Below are 25,800 nucleotides of genomic sequence, written 5' to 3' on the forward strand. Positions count from 1 at the left end.
GGCCTTTTGCAAAATGTTTTTGACCCACGACAAAATGAATCCCCAAATAGTCATTTCACTGTGTGTGAAAAATGTATCTTCCTTTAAAATTTAGGTCTGTCTTGGTTTAGTAGTTAGCGTGTTAAGGATCGAACTCACTATCTATGCTGCTGAAAATGTAATGTTTGATTGTTGAATGTAATTTAGCAGTGTGAGACTAGAAGGAAGGTAGCTAGTTATTATCACCCACCGCCAACTCTTTGGCTACTCTTTTACCAGTGAATAGTGGGTATTGACCATCACATATAACGCCCCTACGGCTGAAAAGGCGAGCATGTTTGGTGCGACGGCGATGCGAACCAGCAACCCTTAGATTACGAGTCGCACGCCTCAACTCACCTGGCCATAAAATGTAATGTAATGTTTACTATGATAATGGTATAAAATTCACAATTTACTTCGCTATTTGATTAAGTATAGATGAATGTAGGTGTTGTTGACTTGTTACTTTTCTCTTCCTTTAAGAATTCAAAATTAGAAACGGATGTGCCTGAACTTTGATATTTCTGAGTTTATCGTTTAGCCTAAATCCTCGGGGGGTAAGCAGTAAGTTTAAGACTAACGATGAAAGGGTTTGAATTTCTTTGGCAGACACAGCGTAGCCCATTGTGTGGTTTTCAGCTAAAACAGGGGGGGGGGAGAAAGAAACAAGGAATCATTAAGATGACTTTCCATTCAGTTTCAAAGTGCTAAGTACTGTACTTAAACTTTTTGACAATCTGTTTTTAGCTACAAGTTTAAAACGTATGAAAATCCCTTCCGTTCAGTTAGTTTATTAATAACATTAAATTGCAAGATATACTTACAAATGTAAATTTGACAACTATTAACGGAGTTTGAAAATTAACTGATATAATAACTATATTTATAATTAAAGTATAGAGGGCAACAGTTTATTTTGAAGAAAATGGAAGGTGCAATATCAACAAATTGTAATAGCAATGAGGTTGAAATGAATAATCGTTTTAACGTAATTATTATTGGCGCGGGAATGGCAGGAATATCTGCAGCAAGTTACTTGATAAAGCATGGTGAAACTAATATTAAATTACTGGAAGCAAGAAACAGAATCGGAGGTCGCATAATATCAATTCCAATGGGTAAGCTATTCTATAGGTTCAAACTTCATTTTCAAGTTCAAAAGAATCAGATTCCTTAATAATATAATTATAATAATAAATATATTATTTAGTGGAACGTAACTTTTTATATGCTTAAAATTTAAATTTTAAAGTCAATACAAGTAACAAGAACCTCAACTTTCTGTGTTATGAGTAATAATAGTAGTTACCTAAACGCTGTTGTACTTTTCAATTTTATTGCTTATTCTCAGAAATTCGTAATCAGTAACAGATTTTTTTTGTATGTGTTGATAAGTTGTACATTTAGAAGGGCAAGAAGTCGTAACTGTAAATTTAAGCCATGTAATTTGGTGACCTAGTATTAGTAATATGCTCTTAGTCTCAAGAAATAAATTGTGATGTAGCCTAAATATGAAGTTACTAATCTTGTATAAGAAATGAGTGAAAGCCAGACCATGGTAAAACGTTGCCAGGCAGGTGAGAAAAACAACTTTGGTTGATTTAAGAATGATGATAAACAATTTTTATCCATTGCTTAAATTAGAGAGCCCAAGAGGATTATAGTTCCTGGCCTTGGAAGCATGAAAATACAAATCAAAGTTTTGAATGTGTAATACTCACATAAATAAAATATGCATGATTGTACATCAAAGAACAAATGAAAAACATCTACATTATTAATACAGGTTCAACTGGTATCATATGTTAAAAGCCATCCATACTCCTACTAATTGAAATCAGATTTAAAATCTTTAAAAGGTTTTTTTTGAGAATAAGAACTTCATGCCTTAAGGTAGGTTTACTATATTTAAGGTTTTTATTATGAAATTTAAAATATAAGGTACCATTTTACAGTAGAATAAATGTAATGCAGCCAAAAGTATTCACGTCTGCTATCTTTACTCAGTTCAATGAACTGTAATATTTACAGTTCTTTCTCTAGGCTGAATTAGTGATTAACAAACTACGAATCTATAAATGATGAACAGGTATAGTTTAGTAATCAGTATTTATTAAACTATACCAGCAAAAAATGCATACTCTGGGCAGGTATAACTGCTATTTTGTGTGGAAGGCTACTGGTCCTATGCCTTTTTCTGGAATTGTCTGACATTTTTACAACAATGTTCTCATACTTGACATTCAGTAATGTTCACCATCTACATGAAAAAGTCTTTACTGAAATTTTAGTTTATAAAAGAGCTATAATCACAACATTACATCACAAAGTAGATATTATTGAACTATTTTTTTTATAGACTGTGTATGACTACTTACAAGAAACATTTTTGAAAGCTTTCAGTACTATCACCTTTCAACAGTTTCCTTTATATGGAATGGTGGGTTGTGTGATGGAAGGGTACATGTAGTGGTGGCATTTCTGGTCTTTGCCACTTGGTACACCTTTGGTGGCTGTTGCAATCTATGTTTTTCTGGGTTGTACTGTCACTTTTTGTTTTTTTACCTGTCTTTGAGAGAAACTTATGATCAATCAGATCTTGATGCTGTCAATGAATAGTTGCTATCTCCCTTTTTAATCCTGGAAGACTTAAATGGATGTAGTCTCTAGAGTGGTGCTGATGTTGATGGGAGAGGTCATTCCATAGAGCGTGTACTCTCAGATCACAACCTTTCTGTCTTCGGTACTAGTTCTTATACTTATTGTCATGCATCTTGTCAGTCTTTTATTGCCATTAATCTTTCCATCTGCTCCCCTTCACTTTTCTTGGACAGTTGACAGTCATTAATTTTCTGTTATTTTAAGGAAGATTAACTTTAATTGATGCTTTGGTGGAAGTTTACTCGACTGGCAATTCTAAATATGTCTGGGTTTAACACTTTCCTGTTCTTTTCTACAGAAACTTGGGGTTTCTCAGGATTGTGTCTTGAGTGTTGCACTTTCAGGATCAAAATTAATGTTATCACTACAAAATTTTCTTCTATTGTTGTAAACGGGCTTTATGTCGATGACTTCTATATCTCATGTTGGTTGTTAAACATGAGGTTTATTGAGTTGCAACATCAAGGTTGTTCTCAGTTGTTTGGTGACATAGACTGGTATAAATGGTTTTACCTTTATTTTTTCTGTAAATGTTTGCATGCACTTTGACCACTATTGGGGTGTACACTCTGATCCTAAGCTTTGTCTTGGCCTAGCATGGCCAAGTATGTTAAGGCATGTGACTCGTAATCTGAGGGTCGCGGGTTTGCATCTCTGTCGCGCCAAACATGCTTGCTCTTTCAGCCGTGGGGGCATTATAATATGACCGTCAATCCCACTATTCGTTGGTAAAAGAGTAGCCCAAGAGTTGGTGGTGGGTGGTGATGACTAGCTGCCTTCCCTTTAGTCTTACACTGCTAAATTAGGGATGGCTAGCACAGATAGTCTTCGAGTAGCTTTGTGCGAAATTCAAAAAACAAAAAAACAAAAACAAGCTTAGTATTGGTGATGTTATTCTTCCCATGGTCTCTTAGGCAAAGTTCTTGGGCTTATATGGGCCATAAGCACACTTCCATTCCTCATGTTAAGCAGCTATGTATCCAGTGTATAAGGACATTGAACATCCTCTGTGTCTTCTGTTCCACCTCTTGAGGAGAGGGTTGATGTTCTCTGCTCAAAATATATTGTGCCCTCATTTGCTTCAAATTAGACTATGCAAAGACCTTGGCCTTGAAGGTGCTGAACTCTATTCATTATTTAGGGCTTTGGTATTGCAAGGTGTTTTCTGCTCTTCTCCAGTCCAAAGGTTGAACATTTTAGTGCAAAACACAAAGTTTTAGTGTCTTACATTCAATTTTTTATTAAACTACTTTTTTGTTTATGTTGCACCAATCAGAATACCATAAAATATTAGCTAATAATCTATATTTTGATAGTATATCAGTTATAAGTTCTTAATTCTACAAGGCAATATTAAAAAAAAAATCCTAAATTTCCCTTAATGTACGACATATGACACATTTTCTCTAAGCATTCCATCACTCCTATTTTATCTACCACCCCTTGATAAAGTATGAAACTAAACATAAATTACTCTATAAAATTGTAATTGCTTGGACAAATCACATTTATTATAGACTTTGATTTTGTTTGGTTATAGAGCTATCAATAGAAAATCAGACCTCTCCTGTCATATGCACCTGTTACACCTCTTTCATAATTGGTTGATAGTTCTCTTTTATGTTTAATTATGTATTACTTATAACAGATAGACACTTAATGTTTTGATCTGTCAAATGATGTACAACATTATGTTCTGAATAGTTAAATGTCAGTTTCACTTAAGAATAGTACCACCCTGTGCAAAGGTTAACTACTAGCTTGGATGAAATTGTAATGACTCTTGTTGCAGAATTAGAAAACCAGAACATTTTTGAGAGGTCAGGGAATTTCTTTACTTTTTGCATGTTGTTAATCAATATTGTTTGGTGCATTATTTAATTAAATAAAATTATTAACTGCAATACAAAATGCAAAGTTGTATAAAAAAATTAGGGTTAGCTTTCTTCGAGAGCTGCGAGCAAGAAAAAGAAAATTGGATAAGTATTTTTCATCTTATTTTTCATGTTTATTCATTATGTATAATTGTAATAGTAACTAAATTGTAAAAATAGGGATCTTTTTAGGTTACTTAAGATTAGATCAAGTAAAATAATAATAATATTATGAAAATGTTTTATGAGGCACTCATATGAACTACTTGTACTGGTTGCTGTAGCTTGTAGTTAATGTAATTTGATAGTGTAACACAGTGGTTTTCAAACTGGAGCACCCTGGGATATTTCAAATTTTCAAGAGATACAACAATATCAACATCTGTTGGATACCTTGTGAACTACTAGCTCAAGGTAGTTGACAGTTTTAACATCAGATCACTCTACATTTCTTTCTGTGATGCTCTCAAATGTTTGGATGTGTTTTTATTTACTTGTACTTTCGGCTATGCCAGCAACTCAGCAACTTCTCAAACTTTCTTGTTTCTTAGATTTTGTATATAAATACCTGTCAAATCTCCAGTTCTGTCAGTAATTGGAGTAAGTGAAGGGTGTTGTGACCAAGTGTCTGTGAGGTCTAGCAAAGTTCAGTGAATTATTTTGTTAATTTTTAGTCCTTGTGCTTAAAAATGGAAAGATTTTTGAACATTGATAAGAAATGTGGGAGTGAAGAAAAGGATGGCGAACTACAGACCAGTGACAAAGTTGTGAAGAAATGGAAATATCAGAAATATGATGATAGTTATATCTAGACTTTGGTTTTAATTTGGTAGATGTCAATCACAAAGAGTGTCTGCAGTGTGTATTATGCCTAAAAGTTTTGGCTCCAGAGTGCACGCTTCCAAGTAAACTAAAATGCCACTTAAAGACCAGCCATCCTAACCTGGCTAGTAAGTCCTGTGATTATTTTACCAGAAAGTTAAAGGAATTGAAAGAACAAAAAGGTACATTTTTGAAACAAGTATCCTGCAAGGTGACATATAAAGTCACAAAATGTAAAAAGACTCGCACCATTGCAGAAGAACTTATTTTACCAGCTGCAGTGGATATGGTGAGCATTATGGTTGGTGAATCTGTGGGAAGACTGCTTTCAAAGGTTCTGTTATCCAACAATATCAGTCATAGAATCCAACACATGGCTGAAGACCTCAATGATCAGATAATTGAGAAAATGAAAGGGAAGAATTTTGGGTCACAGCTAGATGAGGCAACAGATAGGACAAAATTATGGAAGATCTTCCCTTTTGTAAAAGTATCACTGCAGGTACAAAAACTCAAGACTTGTTTGAGATCCTTGACACTTTTATATGAGAAAACAACTTAGAGTGAACTAAACACATTGGCATCTGTACCGATAGTGGTCGCTCTGTGTCTGGCTGTTATGGAGGATTACAGGCACTCATATGAAGCAAAGCTCTTGATGCATTGTGGATCCACTGTATAATCCACAGGGAAGCCCTTCCATTGAACCTAGTCCTGGAAAGTGTGTTGAAAGTAGTGAACTTTATAAAAACTCGATCACAGAAGGCAAGGTTTCTTTAAAAACTGATTGAAGATATATGATTGGAGCACACATCTTTGTTGTACAACTGTAGTTCGTGATGGCTCTCCTGTGGGAAGGTACTGTCCCATGTGTTCAAATTATGACAGGAATGCTATTCTTATCTCGAAGAAGAAGAAGAACATAAATGTGCTAAAAACTTCTTGGATACTGATTTCTTGTCAAAATTATCATACCTGTGTGATTTCTTCAAAAAACTGAATGCATTGAATCTCTCTCTGCATAGAAGTAACACACATTCTGAAACTTGCAGAGAAGGTTTCAGCCTTCAGAAATAAGTTACTACTGTGGAGAGGAAAAATTAATGAAGATGATGGCAAAGACTGTTTTCCCTATTGTGGCCGTTTGTTACATCCAATGAAGTTGATTTGACCTATGAAGTAAAATCTGTTTTTGAGAAGCAACTAACACAGCTCAGTGATTGGTTTGAAAATTATTTTCCATAAGATATGGAGAAGTTTGCATGGTTTCAAGACCCACTCAAGGTTATGGCCCCATCTGAATTTACCTCTGCAGAAGAAGAAAATCTTATTGAGCTATCTTGTGATAAGGCTTTAAAAACAAAATTTGGCAGCATGAAGCTGAGTTTTTGATATCAGTAAAAGATGAATATCAACTGCTAAGGGCTGAAGCTCAGTGAATCCTAATTCCATTTATGATGCCATATCTCTGCATAGCTTGGTTTTAGGTGATTGCTGTAATATAAAGTAAGTACTGCACAGTGTGGAACAGGAAATGATGGTGGCAGTGTCCAATCTGATTCCAAGGTTTGAGAAGCTGTGCAGTATTAAACAGGTGCACACATCCACATTAGTAATTAGTAAATTCATTGAAAATGAAATAAAAATATTGTTTTTACTTTCAATTTATGTGTATTATCCTTTCAAATAGCTACAAAGTTGTTAGGACATAAATACTTATTAAATATTAATTGTTTGGACCTAATTACTTAATAAATGGAACATTTAGGTTTTTCTTTTTGCCTGGAGGTGTCATAAAAAATTGCTGAGACACTTAGGGTGCCATGAACTGAGAAAATATGGGATACACTGGTGTAACATGAGCAGCATGTGCCCAAGTGATTTACAACTTTTATTGGCATAGACAGTAGTTAGACTCTGTTTAAAGGGCAATAAAACAATAAATTGTTATTATAAATAGTATAAGTTATAAATGTATGCTGTTATAAACATAGAGCTACTTGGGATAAACCTGTAGTTTCATGTTACAAGTTTAGATCAATCTTGAAAAAAAAAAGGGGATAATTGATTTATTTTGAATTTTTTCTTGTTGTGAACAACCACTTAAACAAGGGATTTTCTCTGCTGTTTGTATATAGTGTGTGTTTACTGCTGAGTGACATGCCAAATCCTCTTGTTCTGGATTATGTAGAAGTTATGCAGTACACCAATTGTACCATTTATACTGACTCTCTTAGCTCTCTGTTGGCCCTGGAATTGCTTCAAGTTCTCAGGGGTTCTCGTCAATATTCTAAACCAATTGGCCCATTTTCGTTTATCTTCTGTTTCTAACCAGTTTTTCAGGATATCAGGCCATGTCAGTATTCATGGGAATGAGCTTGCTGACACCATAGTTAAGCTTATCAGCTCTGGTACTATTGCAGCTGTGCCTGCCCCATATGTAGACTGTGGTCCTGTAATCGAGGTGCAGCTTCGCACCTGTTGGTAGTTGACTTGGAGTGAGTACTGTAATAACAAGCTTTTCCAGGTGAAACCTTCTGTTGCTCTTTGGCTGTCTTGTTTCTGTAAGGATGGAAAGGATAAATTTGTCCTGACTAGGGTACACATTGGTCACAGTTTTTAAGTCATTGTTTCCTTTTATTCATGACTTATGCACCAATGTGTGGTCTTTGTGACACTCAAGTTACAATAGCTCACAGTTTACTGTTGTGCCATTATTATGACTGTAAATGAAGGTACCATTTTATACATTTTTCCATGGGTTTATCCCTGACATTGTACAGGGGATGGTGATGCTGTTCACCATACTTATGTTTTTCAGTTTTAAACCTATTTAAGTTTTTTCAACTGCTTTTTGAACTTTCTTTACTTTTACCTTTTTTTACCAGTTGTTTGTAATAGATAGTCAAGCTGCTTTGCACTAATAGATGCCAACCAAACAATCAATATGAGGTGTTACATAAGACCACTAGAGGTATCCTTTTGGTATTAAAATTACTCAGTTGATCAATACAGACTGTATATTCTATGGACTAATATGGAAAAAGCTGGCACCAGAGAAGTGACAGTCCGCTTCTTTGGCTTGCACATGCCAACTTTTGTAACTAGGGTTTTATGGTTACGCATTACACTGTCTCTTGTAAACTACTTCTCTAGAAGCCTCTGATGCAGGTCTTTGCACTCCTTTGGATCTGCTCAATGCAAATCTTTCCCACACATACTTTTCTGAGTGGAGCACAGGAGAGCTTTGCCCTTTACTAGTTCTAACTAATTGTATACAGCACAATTTAGTGGGACATAGAATGGTTTTTGACATTTTCTTTGTAATGTGAGCTGCTTTTCAAACAACTAGTGTGCTCTCTTCCCCAGCAAGATGGGTGTATCAGTCCTGTCTCAATTTTTCAAGTTTAATTGAAATTAAATACACATAACCTGACATTCTGATGGTGCCTTAACCATATTACGCTTCTTGGCTCGTTTATCATTTGTGTGTTGGTGCTTACCTGATCATGTTAAAATTCTCTTCATCTTTGGAACACTTGAGGTTCTTTTTTCTGTCCTTCTCACTCATTCTGGGTGAAGAGCACACCTTATATAAGATTAGGTGTGGAACTCCTGCTGTCAGGTGTCACATTACCTGGGCTTTTCCTTCAGATGCTTTCAGGAAGGAACTTGTCTAGGTTTAATGTTTGCACTGGCTGCTGTACTATTTCTCTGTGGGATTCCAGCTATTTGTGTGTAGACATGAAGTACATATTCTTGGATGATAACATTTTCCTTACCTGAAAATATATTTTTAACAGATATTCACTTTTATACACCACCTTTTTCCCCACTTCTGGTCACTTTTTTTATGTCTAATAACTAAGTGCAAGTAGTTAGGGAGAGGTACTACATAATTGATTGTGTCACCTTCTTACAGGTAGAGGGCTATCATCACATGACTATTATACACTAGTACATTTCACATTAAACACATTGTTTTAAATGGGAGGTAGCTCACGGCTAGTGATGTACAAATCTTATAGGCACGTATGATGCAACGAAGCTGCTTGGTGTTAAGATGTATCTGTAAGAAATATCTTTTAAGGTAAGAAAAGTTTTAACTTTCAATACTCTTTGCTATCTATCTTGAGGTTAACCACTTCAAATTCTATGTTGAATAACCTATGTTAGTTGCACTGTCTATCTTGCATTCTAGAGAAGAGCTTCTTTTATGACTTCCAGCGTCACAATATGAAGGGCATCCTTTCTGATAAAAAGAAATTCAATCCCATCACAAATAATTCTACAAAGACAAATGAAAAACCCAGCAACAAAACTTCTTAGAAATGAAAAATGGCAGTCAAATTACTTATTATCATTATTTTGTACATCTAAATCTGACTCATACACACTACAACTCTACAGCATTTTTAAATGACACAAATGGGACTACCTCCCACACTCTGCAATGTGCACTTATGTCTTATTCAACTACAGTGTTAACAAATACATAGTTTTAACTCTCACAACATACATAACTATACGTGACTTTATAAAGACGTATTCAATTTCAGAATTACAATCAACCGTAAGGCTTTAATGACTAACTTGGTGTTGTGCTACTTTTATTAAGGTTCCCACCAACAAAGCTTGTAACATTGTACTTTATCTCTAAAATAATGACCTCAGTTCACTAATATAAATCTCCAGCACACATTTTGACTCCCTTTTAGAATTTGCAACTGAAACAACTTCATGTTTATGGCACTTCATTTGTTTTCAAATAGATGCTTAAGTTTGGGCAGTCCTGTTTTACCTTTTCCAGCAATCATATTAATGAAACTGGTTGAAACACAAGCCATAGTTTTTGAATATGAGAAAAATATTACTGAAACACTCTACATGTATAATAAAGTTTTCTTCATTACTAGTCATACCATCTCCAGACTTTTCTTGACTACATGAATGAATAAATCAGCCTAATAAGACATTCTTTCATTTGCACCAACAAATTTCACCAATATTTGTTGAAAAATTCCAACAAAACTACCACAATCAAAATATCAGAAGTCAACTCATTAACAAAATTGACAACAATAAGCCAGACGATACACTTCAGATACACCGATAAGCCAAACAATACAATGATACACTTCAGTTTACCATTTATCTCTGAAATCAGCTCAAATATAATTTACACTTGGACAAAACTTGTTTTTAAACATAAGATTTCTTTTGAATTCAAATTCAATAAAAAAAATGATTGCTAAATGTAAAGTATGTAGAACCTTACAATACAAACATGTTTCACTAAATAACATGTAATAACTATCCTGAACTTTCATTAGAGAAAACTGGAAACCAGATTTACTGAGCATAACAAAAAACAACAAAACATCCAATGTTTACTGATATTACAGTTCAAAAATTCACACTATATATTCATGGAAAACACTTATTTCTAGAAAAGGAACCAAATGTCAACAAACAAAAGTCAAACAAGCAGTTTTACTTAAACTAGAAAGCTGTACTCCAAACCAACACTCTGGGGTGGCAAGCTGTTAAGCAGTCTCTGGTCATGTGACCTCCGTTTTATGCTGTAGATACAAACTTTGTTATAAAGCTTTTTCAAGTTTATCTGTCTGTTAGCACTTGCATAGGCCATTTGGAGTACATAATTCAGGAAAGAGTAGATAAGAATTTGGTAGAGCATAAGCAAGTGACATTTTTCAACTTTCATTTCTTTGATGTGTTTGATAGCTTTAGTTATGTTTATGTGGCTGGTTAAGTTGTTTGTTAAAAGTTACATCTGGGCACTTCGGTGTTTTTTTCAAAGGCATAACAATTCCTACAAAGGATGTGATGGTTTATTGCTGTTAGGATGTCTTTTTGTTTAGTGTACGGATCATGGCTATGGTTATAATGGGACTGATGACTATTCCTATTTCATTGCACTATTTACTTACCTTGTTGAGGTAAGATTGCATCTTGTTTACAATTTCAGCTTTGCTAGAGCCTTTTCTGTGTAGCAGATGTAATCATCAAAGGTTAACAAGTAGCATCTGGTTGTACTTTCATGGTAGGCAAGATCCACGTTGAATATGTTGAAGAGAATTTGTGAGAATAGTGATCCTTGGGGTATACCAGTATTTATGATGATTCAGTCTGATAGCATGCTTCTTGATGCATTTCCTGGTAATTAATATAGGTATAATTTATTTACATTTTGTACTGATGCCTATTCTGAGTACTTTGTAGCAGAATATGGGCATTTGGACTATATTGTAGATATTTTGGAGATCTAAAGCTATTGTCAAAGTGTTTTGAATAGTCTTCCTATGTGTCAGGTAGAAATTAAGCAGCATGTACCACCGTCATAGCTGGTTAATGATGATGGTAGTAGTGATTTTATTATGGGATGATGACTCAAAGGGTATATGTAATCTCTTAATATAACAAAATAATTACTAAATTTTAAAAATTCATTAAACCTTGAATTTTTAATGTGGTAGCTCTCTAAACTCATAAGGTTAGCTATTCTCTTTCAGTGATGCTCTTTATATGCAAATTTTTACCTTAAATATGCCTCAAGCCTTCTGCACCTTTTCTGTTGGAATAATGTGATTTGACATGCATCACGTCATCACTATTAGCGTGCCATATAAAATGCTGCATTTGACTCCCTGTTTACACCTGTATCAAATACTTTTCATTTAGCAGCACTTGTGCTGGAACTTGTTTCTTTTTGTTTGTTTAAAGTTTAACGTTTGTCTTTAGTATACTCACAAAGTGGTCTTTGTCTATTTCTCTTCTGGTTTCTATTAATATTGTTTTTTAACTTTAATCCCAGTTTATTATTGTCACATTGTCCTTTATACTTTTGATTATTGGTTGACTTTTCCTCATTATGAATTCTTACGTTCATATTACTATTTTGGGGATCACATCTGCAACTGGTATTGTTTTTCAGACTTCAAGTGCAGACAAGATGGTAGGGGATTTATCCATGTTAGTTTGCCAGGAAATTGAATATTATGAGGATGAAATTCTGTCTCCTGACCTCATTCCACTTCCTCCCAGACAAGCTGACCCTGTTTAAGCAGACAAGGACTTAAATCACCTATTACCACCTTCTAGTTTTGCTCTGTCTACCCATGCTCCACCTGAGGAGTCAGTTATGCCTAATTCATTCTTTTTGGATTACTTTCTCAGGTAACATTTTATCCTTTGCCCTTATTTCCTTTGAACCATGTCCTTCCTTGCTATATGATCAATCTTTCCATTTCTGTTTGGTTTTCTTCCCCTCCCCAGATATTTGGTACATTCTCAACAATTGTTCTTACAGTTACGTGATGGTATTAGAATGACTTGCCCCCACAGGCTTTGGATCACTTTGCTTTTGCATGTTATCATGCAGACTGCCATTTTCTTAGGTTTAGTTTTATTTGTTAGAAGAAAGGGAGAATTCCAATCCATACAAAATTTTCCTGCCTTCTTGTTACCCTCACAACTCTTTTTATGGTATTTTTCTACTATCCATCTCCTTTCTGAAGCTCTTCACCAAAATTCTGAGAGTTTATTCTGGTGACATCATCTTTCTTCTTTCCTCCATGTTGGCTCTTTTGTCCTCTTCAGCTCTGTCTTTGCATATGTGATTTGTCTGTTGTTGGGACCTTCCATGTCAGGATCTGACCTCACCTTGAGTCCATTTATTAGTGCTTTATCTTTAAGTTTGTATATAGCTTCATTTTGTGGCATTACATTTTTGACACAATCCCTGAATCCTCAGAGTTTTGAGTGAGTTACATCAGTTCAAAAACTGTCTACTCTTTCAAATCTTATTGTCTGTTAGCCTCAGTTAGAACCCTATATGACTCCTATTCCAGTTTCCTATCTTTTTTCTTCCTAACCATTATCTGTCCCTTTTTCTTGGGATGCCTTGTCTCATCATTTTCTTCAACAATGCAATGGTATTGGGGACTACGTGGTAGGAGCTCAACTTGCCAATTTTATTCTCATTGGGTTCTTTAGATTTTATTGGAAGGATTCATAATACATGTCACCTGTATCCATTTCCTTCTCTCTGCCTTGAGGTCTAATGTCTAACTAGTGTTTATTGGAGGCAATCTAGGACCTGCTATCTCAGGAGGTTTCAAACCTGTTCTACATATATATATATATATATATACACTTCATCAGATTTCTATTTCAGATTCTTTGTTGTTCCAAAGAAAACAGGGTACTGAGGCCTGTCATTGATTTGTCACATCTCAAATGTTTCATTCAATTGCTCCTTTTTATCGTGAAATAATTTCTCACCCTACAGTTGGCATTTTTCTGGGCTCATAGATGAATAAGATAGATCTTGACAATGTTTATCTACACATCCCTATCTCCCTATCTTCAGTTTATTCATCTTGGTGTGGTTTACCAATTTATTGCTCTACCCTTCAGTCTTGCTTTTGCCCCTTTTGTTTTGTCTCAGGTGGTCACAGCTTTAACTCTCAATCTTCGTATTCCTGAGTGTAATTCCACTATTATATGGATAATTGTCTTTTTCTAGCTCCTTCTAAACTGGAGACAACCAGCCATACTTGTCAACTCTGTCAAGTGGTTGCTCAGGTGGGTTAGGTAATCAAATTTGAGAAGTACTTCTTCTGTGAACCCAATATCTTGTCTGTTTAAGTGTATTTTAAACACTTATTCAGTCTGGTTGAATCTTTTCCCCTATAAATTCATTCCATTCATTTTATGGTGGGAGGTTATAAATCTCTTTTCTCACAGGTTATTGGTCTGCCTTATATCATACCTTTACTTTAGCCAATATTGTTAAGTTGTTGCTTTGCCTTGTGATATAATATCTTCATAAGCTTGCCCATTCTGGATTATTCCATCTGTGGGTTAAGTAGAATGGGATATCTGCCCATCCCTTGCATTAAATAAATCAGTACATTCTACTTTCTAAAATATGGTTGTGTGATCATCCATTGCATTTATTCTCGTGATGATCTTCCTTCAAACTCTCCATGGAGTTTTCTCTCCCACCTTTCTTTTAGGGAAATATAAGAGTCTTTACCACTTTCCAGTTTCAAGCCACTAGATGATTGCTCACAGAGGCAATCTCCTAAATGGGTTCCACACAAAGATAGCCATAATCATTCATTGCAGAGTAGGGTGGTGGTTCTGCAGGTGTATGTGAGATGCTATCCTTCAATATGCAGTATGTAATCGCAGAGGAATTTGATATCAAATTGCAGTTTGCCCCTCTGATTGAGAGCCCTCATCCTACACCTGTGTGCATGTCATTGTAACCTTCTATTGCTTTCAGTAGGTACTTCTGTCCTTTCCTTGCACTAGTCCTGCCACCTGATCAAGGTGGAATTCTTGCTAATCTTGTGAGAGGAAGGAAGTACCATATCAGAACTTATAATTTTCCTATACTGAAAATGTGTTTCTGATAAGTAATTCTATCTGTTCACACTTCCCACCATATCTCCAAAGTTTCCTCCAACACTTACATATTCTTTCAAATCTCAATGACAGTTCAGTAGAGGTGTAGAGAGGGAGTTATATGTGTCATGTGGGGCATGTCCCAATTGGTAGAGAAGTAACACATGATTTACATGAAAGATGTTGGAATAATTTGATTTCAGTTGGTGTGGTGGCAGAAGGCTTGTCAAATACGTCAATTTCAGAACAAAGTACAGTTTGAATGTGATACTACCAAAAAAAAAAAGAAAAGGATAAATTAGTATACAAATAGTTATCTTCAAATTTGTTTAAACACATCACTAACCATGGATGTTTTTATGATGGTAGACATGGTTCAGAACCTTTTAAACACATCTAGAGCTAGTTTTTCTTGATGTTTAATCAGTTGAGCTCAAAAATTTCTCTTCTGAGTGTAGAGAGCTGCATTGGACATGAATAACAGCCTTTCATCTGCTAATTTGTTTTGTGCTATGGTTGATATAAATATTACTCTCTGAAAGTATGTTATTACTATATTTTCTCATATTGTAAATGTAGTATGTATAATTCGATTTTTCAGATTATACTTCTTGTTATAATATCAAGATCTCAATCTACAGAAGAAATTTACTAATTGTGAATGGCAGTTATTAACTGATATAATTATACTTACATCTGCAGCCACATTCTTATAGTTAATGACCTGTTATCAACTCATTTTTATCCTGCTCACATTTTCTCTTTCTGATCAATGAGAAATTAAATGTGTGCTTTTTTTTTTCTTTTTTCATAATAGCTGCATTGTATCCACTACCAGAAATGCTGTCCTGTGGGTAACTGTATGTGTGATGCAGCTGGCTATTTGTGCCAGTAGCTACTAGTTGTAGTATATGTGTGTGTATATATATGTATATATCATCAGAAATTGTAAACAAAAGTGAACATTTTCTAAGAAAAAAGTTTTGTGTGGGTGATGTATTATTGCTCAGACAAGGTGTTTGGATTGTGCTCTTGATTCATGCACAACTCATTGCATCAGTATGATTCATTGTATTGAGCTCAGAACTTTCATATGTTTCACTTGTATACTCTAATGTTTTTATATTTTAAAAGTGCCACCATTTATTGGAAAAATAAGGTTAAAAAATATCCAGTTTAGTACTACATTTAAAAAGAACATGAATAATGATATAATGAAATCCTTATGTACAGTCTTAGTAAAAGTAATGTTCTTGTTGTGAAGAGAGAATGTTTATTTGAAATTATGTTTTGTTATCAAGAAATGGCTGTTGCACATACCACAGTTATTTTTGTTCTCATCTTAATCATGAATGTCCAGAGTATGTCATACTATTCAATATGTGGTGCTACATTTCAAAAGCCTAAATCACTATTTCTGGCAATGAGATGTTTTTGTATTTTAACACAACAGGTAGCATCATTGTATTTATTATTTTAGTCACATATATAGAAAGATATATAGACCACAACATTGCTCCGTTACAGTACCAATTTTACTTTAAACGTCAAACATATTCACTATTTTTATTTTAAAATTGTCAGTCAGCATCAATGCAAACTACTTACTATTATCTCTTACTATTAAAAGTGTAAACTCTGTCATTATTAGTAATAGTTTTAGTAGTTGTTTTCAATCAGTTTAGATCATAAAGCTTATATTTGAAATCACAAGTATATTTTATGCAATAAATAGGTTTCGAATCAACTTAAAATAGGTTATTATTTTAAAATTAGCTTCACAGTGAATCAGTAAAGGCACATTATCTGTTCATGGTGTTACTGTTATGGTACATTAGGTGGTAGACTGCCTCCTGCATACTTCAGTTCAGGTCCCTTGCCATTCTGTCTCAATGCATTTTGTGAAATTTGCCTCACTTGTGGATGGCTTTGAACAGTTCCTTCCACTTCCAGTCTTTGTTTTTGGTTTCTCTTTTCCTGATAAGGAAAAGGTACTGCCTTGTATGTTTCTATGCTCATAAATCAGGTAAGCAACATTCTTTTGCAAGTGAATCATGTCTCTAGGATTTCACTACTTCATGAGCATTCATCTTCCAACTTCCTCTTTTTCATACCTCCCTGTACATCTATATCTACAATAATGTCTTTATATCTCAAAGTTATCTTGATCAGTATTTTCCTTATCCACCTCATTTTTGGGACAAGTTTTTTTATAGCCTGTGATCATGACTCTTCTATATTTTTCAAATCCCCTTCTCTTGAGTCCCATCTATAGACTTGAGGCACTCATATTTCTTTATTCCATGTCTGTAGACAAAAAGTGCTTAGGTAAGGTGTTCAACTTCAGGAATCATGTCAGGCTAACCCCTTCCTGTTCCTTGCTTCTTTTCCTACCATCCCTCCCACAGGTCAAGCTATCTTGATGCTGCAGTAACTCATCTTTGGAGTTAATATTTAAAGCACATTGTCACCTATCTCTTACATTTTTTTAGAACTATGTTTTTGGTTTTTCCAATCCATGGATTGTGCAGGTACTTTCTTGTGTTCTGTTCCTGTAATTCCACACTACACTTCTTTCTTCTTGCCCTTTTCCCAGTATTCCAGTTTCAACTCATCTGTGTCTTTGACATCTTCAGGATGTGATAACTTCCTTGTTGTTGATATAAGGCATATAACTTTCTCCCAGCTTACTCAGACTTTACTCCCAACATTTTCTCATTTCCAAAAAGCTGAAGATTTGAGTCCTGTCATCCGAATCTCTTTCTTGACTTTCCTTGTTTGTAGATATATGTCTTTCTCACTTTGACCCAGCTTGGAAATGATCAAGTTCAACATTTTAGATGCTTTTTTTTCAGATTTCCATTTGTCTGTCATTCTTTTATTTTACCTAGGTTATCCACTACAGTCAAGTATTTTAGTTATGTGTCCTTTCCTTTAGGCAGGCTATGGTTCCTTCACTTGGTGCAAAATCTACTTTCATTTCCATTATTTTATAGATCACAGATTTCTACTAGCTCCTTCATAACAAATTTTGTAATGACTGTCTCCATTCTTTATCAGGAAGTATCTCTCCTGGACTAGCTGATAGAACTTTACAACTCAATTTTGACTTCTATTCAATATCTTGTTCACCTGGGATCCTCAGTTCTGGTTAAGGGCAAGCTCAACCCCCTGTTTTCAAAAGTACTTCACTTTCTTTCTTTTAATGACAGTTCTCTTGCTTTTAGGGACAAGCTTTTCTTGAGACTCTGCCCCTCGTATTTGTGCAAATGTCCCATTTATTGGACTCTATGGAATAAATAAAGTATGTATCATGATTCCAGGCTGGTATTATGTCTCTCCCATCTTCTGCATTCCACCATTTAACCCTTTTACTACAGGGAGTAGATTCCACCCAGTCCATATCCTCCAAACTAACTATAAAGTAGTAATTCTGTAATGTTTTGAAAAATGTGTGTATATCTTCATGAAATTTTGCAGATTATCAGTAAACATTATGAGCATTTTATGCACAAAATATCAGACTTTAATTAAATTCTTTAATTACTGATTTGCTCATGCATTTTTTTCTTTTTGAATATTGACTATCCAACAAGCAATGTAACTAGTTTTAAGATTAAAGAATACTGGACTAACTTCAAATTATAAATTGAAACCACAAATATTTATTTCAAATAGCTCAGTTTTCCTAACAATATGCATCTGTATTTTAAATTTCTTGACTTTTCAGCCATGTCTGATGAACATTACAGAAGTTGCATTGATGCTACATATGTACACTCGTATCAGTGTGTCCAAAATTATAAAACTGGCTTTTATTAAATGCAAATGTCTTAGCTTTGTGCTAGTGAGCTAGTATCTTGTAGAATACAATCACATTTTGGTAATGACATTATATGAGTGTATATATTATTACTGTTTACAAATAAATTCTTAAATTTCAGTTATGTTTTTTAAAACATAAATGGTAAATAAAGAAATATAGAAAACAATGACCTCTTCTACTTGCCATAATTTGCTAAGCTTTGTCAAATTCCTCACATGGAAAATGTAAAATAACTTTTAGGTTTTAGATATGCATTTTGAAATAACAAATAATAAATTTACTGCATTAATACCACAGAATTACACTATAATCTATCAGGCTTAATAACTGAGCTGCATTTGGGTCTAAAAATATGTGATATTTTTAGCTCCATTACCTTTTGCCTCTCTGCTTTTATTCTATCATGAAAAGGAAGGTTTTCTCATGTATATACTTCACAAAGGCTATTAAAACCATGTTAGAGACATTCTAAACTTTTGATTGTTTATAATTGTGTCATAGAGTGAAGTAGATGGATATGAGCAAGTATTTTGAAAAATGGGATAGATTGGCATAGTTACTGTGTTTGATTCACTAAATATAGTGATATCTCAACGAATAGAAAATATAGGAGGTTCTTATTTTATATTCCAGCTTGTTAATATTGATAATTATAGTGTCTAATTCATAAGAAACTATAAATTTTGTATTTGGACATTAAAAACATCTGACTTGAACCAAAGCTACATTCAACACACCATGTGACACACAAAAGTTGATGTTGAGTTGTTTATTGTTTTTTTCAATTTTAAAGTAAGAAGTTAACTAATGTATAATACAAAAATTTTAATTAAAATCTACCATTTGACACTAAACTTATTGATATACATTCATAAAACAGTAGTTCAATAAGATTTAATTGTAAGACTACAAGCAAGATGATATGCTCTGTGAACCTTATCCATAGCAAGTAGTTATGCTCCAACATAACCTGTCATGTTTCACTTTCCACCTCAGCCCAACTTGCATCTTTACACTAATACTTCCTTTTCCAGTTGGGGACAATTCTTCACACCATCACTATCTTGAACATCTTGTTTCCAGAGGATAGTCTGTATATCAAAATTTTGGAGATTGCTGCTGCTTTATGAGCTTGCCAACTTCTTTGATCATGGTATTTTACTTATCCTGTGCTGATCCACTGAAATAACTGTTTTTTTTTTGTTGTTGTTTTTTTATATGAATTGTAAGGGAGGCACTTGTATTAAGTGTCTATAATTTTTCATTCTAGATTTCCTTTTCTGAGCCATCAGTCATCACATTCACCTTGTGGCTTGTCATGTTTCAAGTGTTTTGAACTTGCAAGTGTATTGCTTATCTTAGCTGGACAGGATTAATTCCACAGAGTGGCCCTTAGACCTTTCAGTCTTTCAGTGGATTTTTTTCTCATTTTGGGACCCATTGTTCAAAGGATTTGTGACTCCTCTCAGTTCCAAACTTCTCATTTTTAGGTCACTAATTTCTGAATCAGTTGCTCTGGCTGTTGATTCTCAGCCAGAATTTGTTCAGTCTTTTTTTTTACATTTGTCTTCCTCATTGTCTTCTTTCTCAGATGCAGTCTCTTGTATATGATACCCCATGTTAGGTTGTATTGTTTGTTCATCTTTGGCTGATTCATATGGGCCATTCCTTTCCACTTCTTCTTTCAAGGTTCTTCTGCCACCAACTTCAGATATCCATCTTTCATGGTAGGGTGTTGCACTTTTGTCTTCACATGTGGAATTTCTTCAGTTCCTTTCAAGACAAATGAGAATTTTCTGCAGTGGAATCAATTTTTAGTTTCAGTATTGTTGATCTGTGACTCTCATGTTTTACAATGTGTTTCAGTGCAGATGGACTGTTTTGCACTGCTGATTTCTCTGACAATTTTCTGTCAAGTTGTTTTACCACATTTTATTTCTCTTTTTTATAATTGACTTTGACAAAAAAACTTTTTCAATTACATTACTGTAATTTTACTGTTTTAGAAGAGTAGACTGCTCTGCTCCTCTTTTTTCCTGCCACACCCATCTTCTTCATGCTTGAAGATCTTCCCCTCTCTACAATCTAGCATTAAAAAAGCTTATGATGTGTTCAATTTCTATAGCATAAACCCTCTATAATCCTGCTCAGCAAGCTTATCTACTTATTATATCACTGTTAAATGGGATAAATCTAATATTTACATAACCAGCTGCACTTGCACAAAGTTGAGAACTACCAAGTCTACAAAAATTACCATACATACAGTGTGTATTTTCTCTTGCTTTAGTACCACAAAAATCCTACATAGTACACACATGACAGTATTGGAAACATCACTTCTAAATTCCACATGTAGCTTATGAAGCATGATATTAGGTGGAAACTGTTACATGGTGTCACATATCACATAGGGTTTAAGTGGAAGAACTGTCTATCCTCAGAATTTGCTTCAGTATTTTTCAGTAGATACTCATCTAGTAACAGTACTGAAGTTGATAGAATGAGGGTCCTTTTAAAAGTTAATAAACTGGTATAGAATTGTCTAATCCATAAGGATTATAAAAGTTGAAATTATTTAGCTTCTGTGTGCAAATATGTCTTTTCAACTAAATTCCAACCACCCTCCTTTTCAATCAAGTTGTGGTCTGTATTATTGCAGGTTACTGAAGTGGATTATCTGCTACTCTTTGGTTGATGTCAGGCACTAATGCCATTCTTTTTCATGTTTAGTTTCCTTATATCCTGCTGAATGGCTACTGTTGCCATACAGGGAATGTTGACTACAGTGAATGGGAATATTGTAAAAAAGTATTAAATCCATTCAGCACTCACCACTGAGGTAAAGTTCTCAATAAGTTCCCTGAATGGTATGTCTTTATAATTGACCTGGCTGTCTGTACATCTTTTTTGAAAAATAAACAAGTAGCATCAGGTGTAATCCTGCCCTTTCACTTAGTTTTGACTTGCTTTTCTTAATCTTAGTAACCCATTGTATTTTCTCATTGGGGTCTCAATTTCAATTGATTGTAACTAATAACAGTGGTCAATGCACACATACACTGGTGTTTTCTCCTGAAGGAATTTTTTCCATTTTTTTCTTGCACCATAAGAAAACTCATATATCCCAAGCCTTTTCCTCAGCATGAGACTGGTTAGAATACCCCATATCTGTGATGGAGGTTTGAGATATTACCTGTAAGTGAAGTACCAAGCACCGTTAGGATAATTTCCAAGTAATTCCTGTTAAATATGTCTAGCAAGATGTGACTTGGGTTTTACCTCAGGAAACAGGTGAAGGCTTTTCATTGTTTCAACTGTTGCTATATTATCTGTATCATGTAAATATTTGACCCAGAGTGAATGATCTAAAACCCTAGCAACACTACATATTCTGATATTCTGCTGACTTTAGTAACACTTAAACACCAGCACCAGACTTGCCTGCTAGTTATTACTCTACCATCACAGTAGAAAAAAAAAGGGTGAAGAATATTCTCTGCTTGAGAAAGATGCATTCTTCCACCATATGTTGCTCAACTAAGCTAAGCAAGGGAAGTCACATCCCTTGTGCTTTGCCCTCCTGTTGCTATATCATAAAGGAGCTCATCTTTATAATTGATCAGTATCAGCCCCTCTATATTCTTTAATGTGTGATTCTAGTTTGTAGTAGTGCAGAGAGATTAACATTTCTCAAGTGCATATTTTGCTTACCTGAAAATATAGATACTCTCCTTTCAACACTACCTCTTACCCTTTCTTACCACTTCCAGTGCACTTTGCCTCATTAAGAACAAGTCTATGATCTTGTACCTTTAGCTGTTCTGATATGATTTATCATTACTTTTATACAATTTTGATTTCTTCTTTTAGTTAACCAAATTGCGAGGTTTTGGGATGTGTGCTGCAGTCTCTAGTATGGTTACTTTGTCAGATGCATTCCTCATTATCATTAACCCATTGTTTGTGTTTTAGTAGATACTTATACTTATTTGCATTTGTATCCATACTAAAAAAAAAATCACCATGGGCTTACCAGACTTGTTGAAAATAATAATAATAAAAATATAGATATATTGTTTGTGTAATAATATCCAAACATTCAATAACTTAAGTTCTTGGATCTTACTGAATATAGTTTGTAATTGCTTTTGTGAAACTTACTGAGGTCCTGACTCTTCCCTAGGAATTGTAGTATTTTCCTTAAAATGACAACTTGAGTTTGTGAACAGAGTTACCACTTTTGTTTATTTTGTGGTGGTTTCTATCCTACATTCTTCTTTTTAGATCCAGGACTTCACTCTTCCTGCTTCTGTAACTTCTGCAGAGCCTGCATTGTTTTTGTACAACTTTGTTTAGCTCTTTCTTTAGCATGCTTTTTTCTTTTAGTTCTTCTATTCTTGGCAAAGTTTGAATGATATCTGTCTTTGTCCATTAGTACCTGTATAACCCAGGTATGTGTCATTTGTTCTCTTATACTAACTGTTTTCACTGGTTCTGAGGTTAACTTACTGCATCTTCTTCTTCCTTGCATGATCATTATATTACTGCATATTTTTTCTGTTTCTGCTTCATGTTGGCTTAGTTGCTACATCATTTCCAAACTTAAAAGTATTCCTCTGTGGACTATGGTTGTAATTTTTCATCTTTCTTAGTGCTTCTTTACCTTAAATTTCTTTTTCCTGCTTGAGGAATTTTTTGTTATCCTACTTTAACTCTCTTTTATCTCATTCTGCTCATCTTCATTTTTCATTTACTTCCTTAGCTTGCTGTTCTAATAGCTCTAAAGAAGAATGCTACACTAACCTGTTCTTCATGCTGTCTTGTTGTATTCTGCAAATATCATGCAATTCATGTGCTTTCTTTGTTTCTTGGATTTGCTTTACTGTGATGTCTTATTCTTTGGAGATAGACTTCCCCAGCTTTATCTCAGAACTCCATTTGGTACCCTATCTTCATGCCATAATCCTTGCCTTGTGGCTTTTTTCTGAGATCTCACCTTCCTAGAGGTAAACCATTATTTGATTGGGTACTTAGTTGTTTCTAGAACCATGGCTCATATCTAAGCTAGGTCATATACTTTGCTCACCTATGGGTCACAAAAATTTTATTTTAAGAGCTTAATTTGTTTTTCAGAATTCATAGCTGTCTATTATGAAGTAAGTTTTGAGGTCTTTCACATAGAAAATGCATATATTGGGTCTACATTTCCACCACTATAAGAATCTTTGTGATCTCCTGGTGCTGCCTTGGAAGGGCCATCATTTGCCATAATATCCTCCCTTCTCCTTTAGGTGTCTGATCATATATGTTAGATGTTCACTTTTTTGTTTATTTTAATCACTGATGACACCACTTCAACTTGTGATTTATTTGGGCATTCTCTAATAAACTTCAAGTTTCTGGTTTCAAAGGCTTTCATAATTGTTGTTTTTTAGGTGTGGAATTCTTCTTTTTTATGACTTAACTCTATTTACCTTGACTGGTTATAATAGGCAACTCATCCAGCTTGGCTATTTCTTCATAGAAAATTACTCCTTCCATTTTTTTCCAAGTCATTTTTCATCATATTTGTCATCTCATAGCATCTCTTGTTTCAAGCCATCTACATTTTTTTTTTTGGGGAGGGGGGGCATATTGAAGGTGGGAATGAGAAGACCTATAACAATTGTGTATCACATTATCTACATTTCACCAAAGATGACCTCAGAAGAGAAGCCAAACTATCATTCCTGTTTTTTTAAACAGGCAGTTACAGCCCATTAAAGTTTTCAAACCTGCTTTGTCTTCCTGAAATTCAACTAAAATAATACTCTGTGTTTCTTTAGTCTTTGAGCTTTGTCTCTCTCCTGTCACCATTCTCAAACCTTTCCAGAGTCTGTATTTCAGAACAGCTGATATGGGTATTAACACTTTTATTGGTAAGGAGAGAACAATGTTTTGATTTTCCTAGGTCATCTTCAGGTTAAGAAAGAGAGAGTGTGCAAGTGACTGTTACTGGACATGTCTTAGGGATGAGAGTATAAATGCATATGAGATTGTAGGGGGTATTGCAAGTGGATGAAAAGGCTACCATTTTCTTTCGAACAAAGATTTCAAGAAGGTAGGTTGTGTCTTTAGTCTGCATGAAGTTTCATATTCTTTTAGACTTAAATACAGCGTAGTTACTAAGCTTAAAATATTGTAGTGGAATTCTATAGTTATTCAACTGTATGTATAAAATATTAAAACAAAATTGTTTTATATCTTCTGCATGTGTAATTTTAAAAGGCTTAGAAACCTATGTCTATCAGCAACTGCGTTCAAAGGTAGTAGCTAGAAGAGATAATTCTTTGCTCTACTTATTTATTTATTGTTCTATTATTTAAGAAAAGTTTCGTAACTTATTTCTAAATTGTAATAATATATATACATATGTGATGTATAATAACTGAAATGTGATTGTATATTACAAAATACTAGTCCATTAAAACATAGCCAAGACAGGTTACTTTGTAAATACTAAAGTTCAGTTTTATATTACTGGATACGGTAACAGGAGTGTATGTGCAATGCATCAATGCAAGTTATGCTAGCTAGGCAAACTGGAAGGTCAATATAATTAAAAATAATAAATATATATAAATATGTAACCTTGTGAGACTTAACCTACTTAGACTAAACATTGGTATTTTTGTGTTATAATATGTATTCATTCTAGCACAAACGAAAAGTGTAATTTACTTCCTATTTTTTTACACAGGTCATGAGATTGGTCAGTTGACACAGTTAGGGTATAGAAAACAGCATTAAAAATAAAGTATTATTGAAAACAAACTTTTGAAATGTGTTCAGGGTTTTTTAGAGATTACACAAATAGTACTTGTGAGTTTAAGAACGAAAAATAGTTTTTTTAGTCATAACATGAAATCACTTCATATTCAGACTGGTAACAAAACAGACTATTTTAACAAACACATCTTCAGTAAAAATATTTAATTAAAAAAAACTGACTTTTAATGTACAATAACTTATAATCTTTACTACAAGTCTACTAAATTTTCTGAAGATACACATACTGTATCAAAAGTTAACATGTAAATACTTAATGTGTGCAAATGTGTATACAAACATGTGTATATTATATAGAGCTTATTGTGAAAGGGTTATTTCTGAGGTTGG

At 34.2% G+C, this 25,800-nt stretch overlaps 1 protein-coding gene across 7 annotated transcripts in view; it reads left to right on the forward strand.

The window, feature by feature from the left end:
- The first annotated feature begins 917 nt into the window (after positions 1-917).
- Positions 918-25,800, forward strand: part of LOC143253634 (peroxisomal N(1)-acetyl-spermine/spermidine oxidase-like) — a 105,854-nt gene continuing 80,971 nt past the window's right edge. For 6 of the 7 annotated variants that reach the window (XR_013029743.1, XR_013029744.1, XM_076507800.1 and 3 more), the window contains exon 1: positions 918-1,139. Coding sequence is in view for 5 of the 7 variants with exons in the window: in XM_076507800.1 (XP_076363915.1) it covers positions 947-1,139 (193 nt within the window). In the remaining 2 variants the exon portion in view is untranslated. Of the gene's footprint in view, positions 1,140-24,592; positions 24,743-25,800 lie in introns of all 7 variants that reach the window. The other variant, XM_076507803.1, reaches the window with a different exon arrangement.

Source organism: Tachypleus tridentatus, chromosome 6, assembly GCF_004210375.1.
Source record: "Tachypleus tridentatus isolate NWPU-2018 chromosome 6, ASM421037v1, whole genome shotgun sequence".
NCBI classification, from domain to species: domain Eukaryota; kingdom Metazoa; phylum Arthropoda; class Merostomata; order Xiphosura; family Limulidae; genus Tachypleus; species Tachypleus tridentatus.